This window comes from Diaphorina citri, unplaced genomic scaffold (genome assembly GCF_000475195.1).
Source record: "Diaphorina citri unplaced genomic scaffold, Diaci psyllid genome assembly version 1.1 scaffold267, whole genome shotgun sequence".
In the NCBI taxonomy this organism is placed as follows: Eukaryota; Metazoa; Arthropoda; class Insecta; order Hemiptera; family Psyllidae; genus Diaphorina; species Diaphorina citri.
The window spans coordinates 78759-94708 of NW_007377704.1; the positions used below are offsets into that span (position 1 = coordinate 78759).

General features: G+C 35.4%; 1 protein-coding gene across 3 annotated transcripts; it reads right to left on the minus strand.

Annotated features, from left to right (window-relative positions):
- Window positions 1-170: 170 nt before the first annotated feature.
- LOC103506853 (open rectifier potassium channel protein 1) lies at window positions 171-15272 on the minus strand. Of its 3 annotated transcripts, none has more exons than XM_008471268.3 (9): window positions 15085-15272; window positions 11067-11361; window positions 8697-8888; window positions 7093-7214; window positions 6373-6586; window positions 5464-5720; window positions 4425-4829; window positions 2705-2895; window positions 171-1976 (listed from the first exon to the last, which is right to left on the minus strand). In XM_008471268.3, the coding sequence occupies exons 2-9, from the start codon at window positions 11218-11220 to the stop codon at window positions 977-979; spliced, it is 2535 nt and encodes an 844-aa protein (XP_008469490.1). In that variant the 5' UTR covers window positions 11221-11361; window positions 15085-15272; the 3' UTR covers window positions 171-976. The 3 variants fall into 3 exon arrangements, with proteins under 3 accessions (XP_008469490.1, XP_026677628.1, XP_008469491.1); XM_026821827.1 differs by lacking the exon at window positions 15085-15272 and adding an exon at window positions 12312-12458; XM_008471269.3 differs by lacking the exons at window positions 11067-11361; window positions 15085-15272 and having other exon boundaries at window positions 8687-8824.
- Between the last annotated feature and the right edge of the window lie 678 nt (window positions 15273-15950).

The following is a 15950-nucleotide window of genomic DNA, read 5'->3' on the forward strand; positions in this document are numbered from 1 at the left end:
CACGGAGGTTGCTAATATTCCGGGACGAATATGACTCAGCTAACCGTGGGTGCATTTTAGGGCCTAATAAACAGCCGTAGAGGGTGAACCAGACAATCCTATATAGAGCTGCTATAAAAAGAACACTCTTGGAATAAGTACCTAGTTCTTGAAAGTAAAAAATAAAATAAAATAAAAAGAACATTCTGTAGGTTTTATTTTTATTTTTCTCTACGCCTCAAGGTAAGCACGATAAAAGTTTTGGAAAATGTCATTTTACCCAATACAAGTAAAAGTTCACATTAGCAAGTTCCTTTTTTTCCCGATAACAAAAGAAAAGTAAATTTTTAATACAGAAAGTCAGAAAGTAAAAGTCGTACAATAGAAAAAACTTTATATTTAAAACGAGAATAGGTAGGTACTTTCTAAAAAAAATACTTTATACCTACATAGATGGATAAAAGTCTATGATGTTTTTGTACCTACTGCCTATAAATGGGATTTTTACTGTGGATGAACAAAGGGGTTAACTCAAGATTATTGGAAGAAAAGAAAATCTCTTTCCGAAGAAATAAGAGACTCTAATGTAGAGAAAACAACTAGGGAAGGTTAATGTCTGAGCCATTTGCCACCACAAACTCCAAGAGCTCTCTTATTATGAGGTCAAAATATCACCTAAATAAGCATGGAATTTCATGTTTCGAAAAACATTAAACCCCCTAATACCGTTTATTTGCAAAGCAGATTAGGTACTAACTATACTAAGTAGTCAGGAAAAGTTTTTTTGTGGAAACTTTCTTAAAACCACGGGTATAACTAGATCGTCGTACTTTTCTTGTGGCTTTTCATTTCTCTCGCTATGTTCTCAGCGGGATGTCTATAGGTATAAAGGTCACGCACGCGTTGGTTGTACCAAACCAAGATATGAGTATGCTAAAAGGAATCTACATATAGGAAATATCAGAGGATCTGATCAGTTCTAGACAGTTCGGTCGCTTCAGTCACTTTTCTTCTGCCGATACGTTTCCTCTTCGCATTGCCTCACAGAGAATCGTCTTATTCTCCTACTTGTCTGTGATGGAGTAACCACATAGATCTTCGGGGGATTCAAGTGCGACTTTTTCGATGTACTTGCAATGGATGAGCTGGAGGAAGAATCAATGTTGGAAGAGGATTTACTTCTTTTCTTTTCCTCTTGGTACAAAGTCGGTAAGTTGGAAGTTCCCAGAGAGGAGGGACTGTGGTTGTTGACGTAGGCGAATGATGCTCTCCTGGTCCCCGGAGTTCTCACTGTAGGATACCAGTTGACAGACATCGGAGAACACGACTGACGTCGCTTTCTGGTTGAGGTGGGATCGCTGTTTATCAGACAAGATGTGATTGGTTGAGAATTCACAATGGGCTTGGGCGTATACTGTATGGAAGTTGGGCTTGATTTTTGTGTTTTCTGAGGTGTAGAGTCTCTACTAGAGGGTTGATTCTGGAATAATGATAGAAGCGCTGCAGGCTGACGGTCTGGTTTCGTTTCATTCACAGTCTGAACGTTATCACCAAGATGTAAAGGCACTTTGTGATGCACAGAATCGAGAATTTTAAGAAAATCTGACAGCGTTGTTTGTTCGAGTACAGGGTTGCTCATGTTTTGAGCAGATAAGTAATCCCGGGGTGGTCCAATTTGATTGGCGAGGATACCCAGTATACTAGCGCGTCGTGCTAGGCGATTCTCTTGAGTATTCATTGAGCCATAGTTTTCAGAAGGTGGGTACAATCGGTTGACGTCATTTTCACTGTGTTTGCGAACTTTCGGCAGATCTTGAGTGACTTTCCCAACTTCAGGATCCACAACAGAACCACGCCGGGATGAATTACAAAACCAAGTGTGAGTTCTGGATGCGGAATTTGACAAGAAGTTGATAGCGGCTATTGACATCCGGCGTAATCCTCGAACATTTGGGACTGCTAAGTGAGATTTCTCATCGGGAAGTATTGAGTTCGTCCTGCAAGGAGGAAATAAATATAAATACTCCATTAAGACAAGTTTCGCTTTATTCACAGTCTGAAGTTCACCAATTTTATTCTCAGGTAAGATTTTTAGCGGGCACTGGCCACTCACGACAAGCAGCAACTCACTTGTCCTCATGAGGATCAGTTCACCCTAAAGGGCCTAAAGTCCTGAATCCGAAAAAAACTTCATCGGCGAGGAATTGAACTTGGTGCAAACTACGGCATAGCATTTTTTAAAATTTTAATCTTTTCAATTTAATTTTAATGTGACATGTCTGTTTGAGCAGTATGCTGTGTCATATGGCAACCGTTAACAAGTTCACCAATTTTATTCTCAGGTAAGATTTTTAGCGGGCACTGGCCACTCACGACAAGCAGCAACTCACTTGTCCTCATGAGGCTCAGTTCACCCTAAAGGGCCCAAAGTCCTGAATCCGAAAAAAACTTTATCGGCGAGGAATTGAACTTGGTGCAAACTATGGCATAGCATTTTTTAAAATTTTAATCTTTTCAATTTAATTTTAATGTGACATGTCTGTTTGAGCAGTATGCTGTGTCATATGGCAACCCAGACGCTGGGCAGCTCATCAATAAATAAATTATTGATTGTTTCTCTCTGCCACAGTTGCAGAAGACTTACCGTTTTCTCTGGTAAGCCATGTTTTTGTTCACGTTTGGATTTATTGATTGTTTCTCTCTGCCACAGTTGCAGAAGACTTACCGTTTTCTCTGGTAAGCCATGTTTTTGTTCACGTTTGGATTGGGAAGGCCAGCCCAAGTCCATTGCGTGGAGTAGCTCGGATTTCTCACTTGATTCAGTGGAAGATTGTGCATAGTTTTCTGGGCGTCCTGGTAAATTTCACTCGCCAATATTTCGTCGTCTGCAAATCCATGAATACCGTTCTCATATTTCTGGAAAAAGAAAACATAGATCAGAATATATCTTTTTTATTTTATTTAACAAGTTTCCATTTATATTTGATTGGCAAAAACTTAGAACATACATTTTTCATATAAATGGTATACCCATCCGTATAAGCAGAGCTTGTGCCACGGATGGGGAGCGGATGGGGAACTCTGTTTACACTGTTTATCCTGCTAGGATAAGACTGAAAAGTTCCTTATACTGCCAAAATGAGACTGAAAAGTCCCTTTTCTGACGCAGACAAGAAAAACAAGGTTACCTAACTAAAGTAGGTATATACCTACCTACCCACCCAACTACGGAATTCGTTTTCAATCACATCGGCAATTTGTTTTCCCCACGGACTGTTTATCCTGCTAGGATAAGACTGAAAAGTTCCTTATACTGCCAAAATGAGACTGAAGAGTCCCTTTTCTGACGCAGATAAGAAGAACAAGGTTACCTAACTAAAGTAGGTATATACCTACCTACCCACCCAACTACGGAATTCGTTTTCAATCACATCGGCAATTTGTTTTCATTAATAAATGTGTTTTCCCTGATTTCAAGGTAAAAAAGACTACGAATTTACTATGAAGGTCGCGACACGTTATACCTAGAACAGGTCATTGACTTGACCTTATTCGATTTTTTTCGTACGTTGGGAAATAAATAAATTTAATTTAATTTAATTTGACGGGTCACACAACCCAGCAATACTGAAATCTTTTTATTATTATTATTATTATTCGAACTATAATAAGGATTTTATTATTGCATGCATCAAGTCATTTTTATTATTTATTTAGGTATTTATTGTATTGTACAATAGTTGTTGTTTAAAATTCTCATAGTTAGGTATCTGTGAACAATAAAGATCTAAGCCAACAAGGTGATAAAACGAGAAATTAAAGTTCGCATTTAAACTTTTGACTTATGACGTCTCTAGGTAGCTAGTTTTAGAGAAATGGTGACAAGGAGAAGAAAGGAGAGAAAGACACGAAAAGGTTTATGAAGTGAAAATAATAGAGAACAGGAAAAATATAAAAACGGGAAAGAAGCACAGGAAAAAGAGATGAAACTACAAAAGGTGAAAAAAATATTAACTTGAATTCTCAAGACTGTCCTCTACAAAAAGGGAATCATACTCTTAGTTATTGCGAAGTGTGAACTTTATTGCAGTTGACAACTACTGTAAAAATTGTAAAAAGTCAACAAAAAAGAAGAGGTACTTTCGTAACTTTTACGTGGAGATAAAATAATATCAGGGAAAATGTCAGAGAACCGAAATAAGTTTGTACCTACTCATCACAGAGGTACTAGGAATGCAAGTTGAATAAAGTTATTTTCAATCAGAAAATTCACTTCTGCTCGTCAAGGAGCCAAGAAGTAGTTACCTAAAACTTAATCTTAATCTACGAGTAACTAATCTTAAAATTCTCAATTACGATTGCGTAACATGACTACATGAACAACCTTACTGATGTGAATATAGCCTTGAATAGACATTAGACATGACTAATAGTAATATACTAACCTTTCTCAAATAATCGTCAGCACCAATGGAAGATAAAGATGATTTGGAAGATGAAGGTGATATGGAAGACAGCCCACAAGTGGTTCCCAAAGCGTCCACCACTCTGGCCAAGAGCTCACTTGGGTCTATTACGGGAGAGGTACCAAAAGTAGCCACACGGTCTATTTTGGACAAGTCTCCTTCGGAATTGGTCTTTAGTATTTTCGGCTTGATGATGTTTTCACCAACACCGGTTCGTCTTTTCATTCTTTGATTCTGGAACTCTTTCTGCATGGCTTCTTCGTCCAAGGAGGGTGCTGCAGAGATTCCTGTCTCGATGACCTTCCTCAAAACTGGCCACTCGGATAAATTAGGACAACTGTGACTTCTGCCTCTCTGTTTGTGCTCGTTTTCGATGTAAACTGGCTGGAAGAAGAAAAATGGCAAAAGTTAGAATAACTTTTAAATTTTTCTCGTAGGTAATTAGGTGTCTATTACGAGGAATCAGTATAATTGGAAACCTTTTTGTCCAGACCTAGAGTCTGTAGAAGCACAAAAAGAGGAAGTACCTAATCAGCCGCATTCTGGAAGTTGAAATCTGTTGAATCTTCTCCATTCAATCATACAAGATACAAGTATGTATGTCTGAATGTACGAGTAGCTCATAGATATCAAAGCAATGAAGTCGGAATTTGTACAATTCCATTCTGTAAATATTGCCATACAATGTGTATGGAATGTGAAGTATAAAGCAGAGAGTAAAGTAACCCGAGGCGTATTACAGAAATTTTTATAGTCCGTATGAAATTAAAAAGATTAAAAATGAAAACAAAATTATATCACGGTGGAAGAGGAGGATGGGGGGGGGGTTGAACTTTTTTGAAAATGAGAACAATAATGTGTTTCGGGTTTCAAACTATGCGGGCTACCTTGCAATTTACTCCTTTTTACTTTGTAGGTATTAATATTTTAAAAATATTTAGCTTCACATTTAGAAGGTAGTTTGGGGTTTTATCTGTTTATCTTTAGTAACACAACTGAAACGTAAACGTTTTCTTACCCTAAATTTAATGAGATACATTTCATTCAGCATTCTTCTCACATAGGTTATATCTTTCATGAACTCATTCCACACTTTCGACTGAGTCATTTTCAAGTTTTGAGATAGCTTTTGTTCTATTTTCGACATTTGCTGACACCGCATGGCTCTCGAAATAAATCCTAGGATCATAACTAAATATCCGAGACCTATCATGATCCAGAATATGAGGAATACCTTGTATACTTCGTAAAACTCTTTTGTATTGCTGGTTTGACGGATCCAGATTTTGAGGATTGAAATTTAATCTCAAAATTTGATTTGTAACTTAATGTGTAATCCTATAAATCAGCAAATTGCAAATTTTGCAGGAGATAGTTGGTCTCATTTTCAGCATAGCGCCAAGTAAGATTTATAGGCGCAGCACTTGGTTAAGCCACAGTAACGTGGTTTAGTGACCTATACAAAGCTATTGTTGACATTTTAATAGTAACATTTGATTAAATTCAATTTATTTATTAGGTAGGTACCTACTTTTGTTTGATGAAATTTATTTATTTAATAATAATAAAAACTAGTATGGTTAGGCCTGATCTTTTGTGTGATGGAATGAAATGTGAAAAATAGGCAGATGTAGCCAGTAGCCATTGTCTTTTTTCCCCCTCTCAATATTTTGTCAGTATTTTAAACCGAATATTGCTAAATCCATTGTTTCAAACTGTTTATTTTGAACTCATTCTGTAGGCCGGGCACACGTAGTTATAAATGAGCATAATAAACTCTCAGCCATAATCATAACTGTCAGTACCTAACTGAACAGTTTAAATGTATTTGTGTGGCCGGTCTTGGCTTTTACTTTGGCCTTTTGAATTACATTCCTTGAACATTCGCGGAAATTCTCTAAAATTAAAGAACCAATTAGCAACTCACCAGCAACTAAATCCCCATAGCCAATAGTGGTCAGGGTGACGAACGCGAAGTAAATCGACTCATCAAACGTCCATCCCTCAAAGTAGACCAGAATCACAGACGGGACGAAAATGAAGAGAAAAATTCCCGGTATCAGATACAAGATGATATCAAATGTCATTTCCATGCGGGACTCATAGCGTTCCGTTTTGTATCGATGATGGACCGTGATAAACTGGAAAGAGAGAAAAAAATAATTGTTGGGAGGGAAAACTACTTTACACGTCAGAATTCTTTATTTCCCCCTTTTGCTTTGTGCCAGCAAGTGTCACAAACATAGACGTTGAAAGGAAGATAAAAGGAAATTGTTTCCAGCATCTATACTTCAACTTTTTTATTTACCTACTTGGCAGAATACCTAGGTCCGCGCTTCGCTGCAAAAAGGGAGAATAAAAAATATTCTCATTTTATCTAAAATTGAACCCAATCTGAAGTCTGCTGAATAAAATCAAAGGTGGGTAGAAGAATTCTATGGATGAAAAAGAATTTTTCGCGGGTACTTGTACCTACATTGATAATGACGTGACGGTCTAAAAATAAAAGTAATGACAATCCTAAAAATAAAATAACCAGAAAGATAAAAAAATTAACTTTAGGACAGCTCACAGCACCATTTCTGGTCCATGGAAACAACAACTTCATGCTTGTTAATGACCATTCATGTTGAAAATACTTACTTACCGTTGAGCTGAAAAGTTCTCCCAGTTTGGTGAGCACAATTCCATTCAGGGGGATTCCAAAGAGGGCGTAAATGATAACCATGATTCTGCCGAGACTTGTGGAAGGATGTAAATTGCCATAACCTGAAAGGAGAACAGAAATTCTAGACTAGAGCATTCAAAGTTGACTGAAAACGGTGAATTTGCTTGTTTGTGATGTTAAATGGCGCTCTGAAAAGTAGAGAAAAAATAGAAAAAACTTCGACAACGACGGGGATTGAACCCGGGCCCCTGATTGCGTGGGAGTCTAGCATGATGATGATAATAATAATAATAATAATAATAATACCTAAAAAAACCACCCTAAAAAAACCTAAATAGTTTGAAAACCCTACCACTTCAGAAAAAAAGAGAATAGGTAATATAATTCAGAAATCTGAAATACCTAAGCGTGAGATCGTTAGAAAAGCATTAGAGAAGCGAAAATTCTGATAAATGATTTTGAAAAAGGCTTATATCTCCTAAATTGCCACGAATGAAGTTAAATATCACGCGATACCTAATATTCGACGTAATATTAACTTTAGGAAAATACTGGCAAGTGTACCATCTATCAGCAAAATACATAGGCAATTATGGTTAGTTTTATTTATTATACTGTCAGCTAAGACTAAAAAGTCTCATTACTCCCATTTTGTCAACAGTTTGAACACTGAACAGTTTAAAATGGCCTCATTCATTTTATTTACATATATCAATAAATTTGACAATCTTTTGCTTTTATCAAATCAAGATAAATTATTTTAATATTATGGTGACGGATTGAAATAGTGGATGCCAAATACTTTTGAAAGAAGGACTAGACAGTTTGGCATCCACTGATAGCACTGTACCCTTCCCCATTTAGTGAGTATATTTGAAATTTGGAAACATTCCCTCAATGCTAGCACACCTTTATCACTGAGGAAAATGAAACGAACAGACGCAGGCGACAGCAGTAATTTCCACAAATAAGCACGAGCATGGAGTAAATAAATTCACAATTATACAAATTTAATGTTTAAATGAATCCTGTAAATATTTTCATTGCAGACTTGGGAAGCTGTTTTGGAAGGTAAATAAAACAGTGTTTGGTTCTTTTTGCTTTAAACGTTTTTAAACATACTGTCGAAATGAGACTGATTAGTACTTTTAATGTGCTAAGCATGGGGTAACCATGAAATAGTCTGGCCCAGCTTCAATATCCAGCAGTCCAAGGTGTTTTTAGGATTACACTCTAGTGTTTTTGTATTGAAATATTAGCACCTAATATCAGAAGTAGGTACCTACTGTGCTATTTCTAAACCCTCAAATGAGAAAATAAATACAATCCAAGAGGTCTCTGAAAGAAGGGTCGTTCTTCTTCTTCTTCTTCTTCTTCTTCTTCTTCTTCTTCTTCTTCTTTCCCTCAGTTTAACGCATAACGCCCCCGATAGAATCGAAAAGAAGACCTATCTACAGAAACTAGCCCTTCTTTCACAGACCGCCTCAATTTTCTGATGAGAGATACAACTCAAGCTACGTGAATACGTGATGAACATGCTAATATTGATTCGTTCAAAAATAAAATTACGTACGTGAACTGACCAATGGTACTTAAAGTTGTGAGCGCAAAGAAAAACGAGTTGTAGTATGTCCATCGATATGCAGTATCTTGATCTTCCGGCACGATATCTTTCATGACAAACAGGGTTTTATTGCAATACAAATTGATCTTCTCTATCACTTTCATTTGAGATGTCAGCCTCAGATCTGTTTTGAAATGATGGAAGAAAATATCTGAAAATGAAATACACAAAGTGAGAAGAAAGAAATTTTATCAATGCATAAAACTTTTATTGGTAGGTATTAAAATGTTTATGTATCTCGGGAAACATCATAACTTAATCTTATTATTACCATCATTTATAGGTACGGTATGGTATAAGTATCAATCACCCTTTATTATTGAGAAAAAAAAAAAAATCATCCATCCCCTAGAATTGTCAGCACTTAAAACTAAAATAAAATTCTATAATATTAATTTAAAAATAAAATAAATATATCTATTCAAACTGAAAAATAAATAAAAATACATGAGTACCATCCGTCAAAGAAAATTACTTTCGAGGGTTTCATTTTCCGCACGTGTAGGAGTTTTTTTTTTCGATTTGCACTTGATAATTTTTATGCTTTACCTACCTATTAGGTAGATAAAATCTTTCTTTTTTATCATTTTATTATTTATTTTTTGTTGACCTCTATCATTTTCAAATGTTGTCATGACACCTGGTTCTTGACCTTAATTTACAATTCATCAAGCTTACGAGGCCTACAAAAGCAAAAAATGCACCTACTAGCTTTCTCGTATTCCTTGTGTAGCCTTCACGAGGCTTGCAAAGTCAGCAATATACGCTGCATAATAAAATGAAACATGGAAAAGTAAAATATGAACTCGTAGCCAAAGGTAAACATAGTACCTTTACATTATGAGGGATTTCCATTGCACTTTTGATCCCTTTCAACAGGGCAGTTACAATTTTTTATGGCTCAATCGTGATTGTTTTGCAAAATAGTGAAAAGGACAACTTCTTTATTGACCCCTTTTGAAAATATACGTACGTAAAAGTCCTAAAACAGTAGATATACATCCTAAAATTGAGGGATGGAAGAGTTCTTTACAGAGGTAAAGTTGCGAAAAATAATGATCTTATTATTTTTTGTAATGCAAGAAAAACACAAATAGACTAAGGCAATATTCAAAATGACACACATCTATCTACGAGTAAGCTACAAATAGGCAAAGAAATAGAACATGCAGTAATAATTCTCTGTTGTGGAAAATAATGAAACAAACGAGCTGAACAACAAGTTAGAAATCTACAACAGAACAAAAGAAAAACTACAAGAGATAGTGAGAAACAAAACAAATTTAGAAAAACAGACAAAAATTAACGCCAGACGACAGAGAATCTACCAAAATAATTCATCAAGCATAACAATGCACCAAAGAGATATGCAAGAGATTTTTCCTCTCCGTGGCGGAAAATCCTGGAAGCCGGGAATATTTTTCCAAGAACGGGAACAGATGTCTCTAAAAACAATGAAAATATAACAGGGGTTAGGCATTGTGTAATGTTTTCATACTATGTATATTGTATTGCATATTAATGCTGGTTAACTGGAAAGCTCAGATAGAATGATTGATGATTTTTTTTCGCTTGTCTTTCTTTTTGCATTTGTTTACAACACTTCAAGAGTTTTGTGTTTCCTTGTATTTTCAAACACTTCATATTTCTTCTGGTAGGTTTCTTTTATTGATTCCATGTCGTAAGGCAGGTTTTATTTTTTCATACTTTGAAGATTAAATATCATATTCGCATCACTTTACGAGAAAGATCTTTAGGTTTTCAACACTTTAGTTACAAGCTTTTTGGATTTTCTTTTTCTTTATCTCTAAGAAGAAGGAGGAGGAGGAGGAGGAGGAGGAAAAAGTAAAAAGGAAGAGAAGTATTCATGAGAACGGTGTTCTGAAACTTTCTATTCTTAAATTATTATGCAGCATCTTATTGGGAAGTAAAATGTGTCTTTCCTCAGCTTTTACGCGATAGACATGCCTTTCCATTGGGGTGAAACTCACAACAGCTGTTTCCTCAAAAATGCAAACAGCTTTCGAAATACCACTCTTTCTCTCCTGACATTCTTTCAAGTCGTTTTTAAGTAATTAATTTGTATGAACTGAATCCTACAAATGACTTTTCTCTGACTGAAATTTCAAGGTTTTTACTGTCTTTTCTGAGATTCGAACTGAAGTCCCCTCGGTTATCTATCCAATGCCTTAACAACAATAACAACTGTACTATTGGGATTTTTCCTTGTATTTTAGCCCTATTAGCTGAGAGGTTCGAATTCTCCCGTTCCGAAGTCTAACCACTGCATCACTGAGGTTGGTTAGCCCAAGAAAATATCCAATCTTACCTTGTATTTTGTTTGCAGGATCCTCAATATCCTTCAATTCCTGAGCGTACAAAGATTCCTCGAGCTTTCGTTCTATCTGGTAAAATATGAAAGCTCCCAATCCCAGGTATCCCAAAAATATCAACCACAATATGAGCCATTGTAATTTCGTCATTTTGATATCACTTGAAGATGTTGGTTAGGTAAAACGCCTCCTTCTGGTTGATTGACTCAAGTTTTGTACACCAACAGGCGAAACGACATCGACATGATGGAGATTGAAATTGCTTTCAATTTGGTACCGTGTGTGATGATCCTGGAAGAACCGACAAGGGTAGACAATCAGTGCACAAAAAATAACAAACAGAAGTATAAATAAAGATACTAAAAAAATAATGAATTTGAAAGAAAGAAAAAAAAAGGAGAAAAATAAAAGCATTGTCGCATACTATTAGGCTACAAGAAGTTTGAGGTTAAAGGTATTTTGTCAATCAGCTAAAATTTGAACCATTTTCTCAATAAGCCCCACACGGATGAGTGAAGCTTCATTTTGCTTCAATTTAGTGGAACTCGCTACCTACCTATTAAAAATAATAATTAGGTATTTTTGTTAATCAATTTTTCTCAAAACCACAGAAAATTCTACCATTCCCTCGGATAACCTCGAGTGCGCCCCAGAACTAACCATGTTACCCTAGTGACCTAGTGTTAATCATGGTTTCCTCTTCATTGATTAAGCCGGTCATGGGTTATTAGCGGGATATTTTGAGGAAACTTCATAAATTATGAGAAAATTTGCAATATTTATTCTAAAAACAATTTGTCCTAAAATTTAAATTTTGTGGTGTCACAAAAATTCTCGATGAGCCCTTTCCTCCCTCCCGAGTGAGAAGACCACAGAATATGGTAACACCTTTTTGTAATGGCATATGGCATTATCGTAGGTAATGAAATATCGAGTCATAAAGTAATCAGTTTATGACTTGTTATAGTACATTTGTGAAATTGGGTATCTCGCGTGAATATAATAAATAAATATATAGGTAAATAAATAAAGAAATATAAAGGCAAATAAATAAAGTCCGTTGAAATGCTACATTCAAATCTGATTCCAGTACAGTTACTCTTCTCCAATAAAGGTAAAACGAGTATCATCACATTGTTTTAAGAAAATCATTTGAATTCCTGATGTAAAAAAAGATGAATCTTGTACACTGGTATGCCTTGGACCTTATAATAACCTAAGGCCGGATCTATGGACCTTACCTACATAAACTTAAGGCCGGGACTATAGTGTCAAGTTAACTTTTTATTTTGGTGCAAAAAACAGCACTGTGAACCGCATGTTGAGGCCAAAGGAAGTTGACCAATCATCTGATTCAAAATTGATTTCAACATGAAATTTTAAACCCAGAAAAACGTCCAGAAATTGACTGATGGGTATTCTTCTCCTTTTTCTTCACATTTTCCCGTGTTCAGACGGGGTGATTGCTTTGGTTTTGCCTACAAAAAAAAAAAAAAAAAAATAATAATAATAATAATAAAAAATAATAATAATAATGGATGGATGTCCTTCGCACTCAACCTTTGGTATTTCTTTAGCAAGGGAAAATGCAGATCTGTTTGAAGTTGTAAAGGTAATAAATGTATCTAATAATATAAAGAAATTGACTGATATAATGCTTGTAAAAAGTAAACTGGAGACAGTAGACCAGGGCATTAGTTTGCCATTTATCTATTGAACTTTAGTGATAGTGAAACTGAATTCTGACCTCCGCTCATTGTTGAATTTTTTAATCCTTATCAAGGCATTGTTTTATATCAGTAACCTATAGATGTTTTTTATGTACCTAAATACCTTTGGTATTGATATAATGTTCTGCTTATTCTGCATAGAATTACAAGGGCTATTTGGGAGGGAAATACTTTTGGTGCAAAGTTAAACGTACGAGTAGGTGCTTTTGTTGAACGAACGGAAGTGAGTTCCAGTTTGAAAGACGTGGGTTCAAGTCCAGTCAAGATATGGAATTTCTGCTCAATATTATTAGAGAATTTACCACAACAATAGGTAGTAGTAGCCCTCTGTCGGGATGGAAGGGAATACTTGTATACTTACCTCATCTTTTACATTATACTGGAAATACTGGAAAGTCCCTTTACCCGCACAATAAAGGGACTTTTTACCCTATTCGAGCAGTATAAAGAAATAGCAAAGGTTGAGTGCGAAGGGCATCCACTCTTAAAATTTGTAGCCAAAACCCAATGTCAGCCCAAAGTAATCACCCTAGTGAGGGCTGATTGAGAGGCTGACGAAAAACGCCGACCCCGTCTGTACACGAGAAAAGGCAAAGAAAAAGAAGAAGATTATACTTATTCTGTCTGGGTGATACACACCTGTGTTCCCTATCAAACACACCACTGGTGTAACGTCTCCAATTACAGCTAGCCAGTCACGGATTTCCAGCCCTGCCTGGGATCAGTGAATACAGAGGCTCTTCAATTGATATATTGTATTCTAAACTACACTCTTTGTTGGAGCTAAAAGCGCGTCAATTGAGTCAATTCAAATCAGTGACAAGTGACAAGAGAGCGTCATAAGTGTCGATGAGTGACAGTCGCGACAAGTGTAACATTCACCTTTCCTATGAATGTTGGAAATCTTGACATTCGCAGCGGGAATGTCAAGTAGGGAAAACGGTCGGGGAATGGCAATACGGTAACATCTGACAACTTGAGTCTTGAGTCAGGAGAGACGTTTTTTTTTTAGGGTCGAACTTTAATGATATAACTCCCATTTTAATAAATAAACGTCTAGAAAATACATTACATTTTTTATTACAGGATAACAGGATAAGGAAAAAAGGTTTTTTAGGAGAGCTCCTGCAAACAATGAAAAGAAAAGAGGTTTGGACAATTCTGAAAAGTCCTGTCTGACAACAGAAGTTGTCTCTCACTTTCTAACAAGCCTCCACTTTTCCTTAACAGAACTTTTGTCAAGGATATAAATAGTAGAAAGGTAGTTATTTAAATAGGTGCCTAGGTACCTAATTCCAAGACTATGAAAATTTCCGTCTAAAGAGATTAGATTAGAAATATCAGAATTAGTACTTAATTTATTTTCTAGGAATCTAAATGATGGAATGAGCATCACACTAAGCTTGCACACCAAAGATCCCGGGTTCGATTCCAGGTCGAATCGAAGTTTTTTTTATGCTTTGTAAGGAGAGACTAAGGTTGGTATTACCAGAGAAAAAAGAAAATCTCTTAAAAATGTGTAGCATCCTCAAAAATTGTAATGAGGTTCTGAGCTTATTGCAAAGAGCTTTCTTTACCAATAAATAATTCGTGAAGAGACTTTTCATAGGTATTAACATAAAATTTGGTTTGTGGAGATACCTATTATAAAAATTTTATCCACTACCTCCTTCATCAGTATACCTACTGCTAAGGACAACCATTAGATAGGAAATTCTCTTCTCTAAGGCTAAAAAATATCAACAATTGAACATAGTAGAAAACTGAACTACTGAAATTGCACTACAAAGATATCAAGCTCTGAATCAAAATTTTAAAAAGAGGGAAAGAGAGAGAGAAAGGGGAAAAAATAAAACAGATTTTTTTCGAACACCTATTAGGTTTGTAAATCTAGGGTTGGTGGTTCGAGACCCGGCAGATTGATGGAATTACTCTGTGCCTTTGAGAAAAGCTTCATTTTCAATATCTAATACCAATATGTATGTATATTACAAGTATATACCTATCTAATATAGAATAGATCTTTCGAAAGTATGTATGTTTACCCTTGAAGGAAATTGCATTCCCAACTTTTCTAGCGAAAGTTCAATATTAATAGCTGACTAAGTACTCATTTAATAACGAAAAAACAAATAAATGCTCTTATTTTTTCCATTTGTATCTCTCGATTAAAATTATTAATGAAGTTTTTTAAAACTTCATCGGAAAATTTATCAGTATGAAAAAATTAATCAATACTTTTTTTTTATGAAACTTTTTTAATTAAAAACTGAAAATTACTTACCTACATATTTAATGACGCCAGACAAATAAAATATCACATTGAAAATAAATAAATTGCTAAAATTGATAAAAAAAATTACATCTTTTAAATCATCATTTCGTGAAAAAATTAAGTGCGAAAAAGAAGTAAAGAGCAACAAAATGCACTGATTTTTTTTTTTTTTTTTTTTTTTTTTTCAAGTAGCTATTTTTTAAAACATAAAAGGAACAAAAAGGATTGTTTTTTTTTTTTTTTTTTTTTTTTTGACAAGTAGCTATTATGTAAAACAGTTGAGAATATAAGTGAAAAATAAATAAGTCGAACTGACAGAAAAATGGTAGGTAAAACTACAAGCTGATTAGTTGTGATTATAGTCAATAGTCAATAGAGAGATGTACAATCAGTGGTGTGGTCTCAGGGGGCCCTGAGACACTTTCAAGCGGCAAAGTTGCCCATCACTAAAGTCTCCGTAAAATTCTCTAAAGTCCTCAAAATTGAGCTGTGTTCATTTTGAGATTTAAAAAATCTGGTGTGAACATCACACGACTTTTCTCATCCTATTGAATGATGCTTATTTTGGCTGTTCTTGTTCTTATAGCCAAACTTTTACAATATCTCTAACTGTTTAGTCGGTATAGCTGAAAATCGCCAAAAAAACGGTCAAAAACCGCCAAAAAGCGGTCAAAATACCGCCAACCGCAGCACCTATCTCAACCAAACGTTTTGAATCGCATCCTTGTCACATTTGTGAACTACATACCAAATTTCAAGTCTCTAGCTCATACCGTTTCCGATATATTGTTAAATTACACCGAAAACCGCCAAAAAGCGGTAAAATGCCGCCAACCGTTGCACCGATCTTAATCAAAAGTTTTGTGTCGCATTCT

What these genes read in the sequence shown, in the direction of transcription:
- LOC103506853 (XM_008471268.3), bottom strand. Translation starts at nt 11,220, where the DNA reads ATGACGAAATTACAATGGCTCATATTGTGGTTGATATTTTTGGGATAC. An exon ending in TCCTGCAAACAAAATACAAG is followed by an intron (nt 8,889 to 11,066) that starts GTAAGATTGGAT and finishes TTTCATTTTCAG; the next exon opens with ATATTTTCTTCCATCATTTC. An exon ending in GAGAACTTTTCAGCTCAACG is followed by an intron (nt 6,587 to 7,092) that starts GTAAGTAAGTAT and finishes CTCTCTTTCCAG; the next exon opens with TTTATCACGGTCCATCATCG.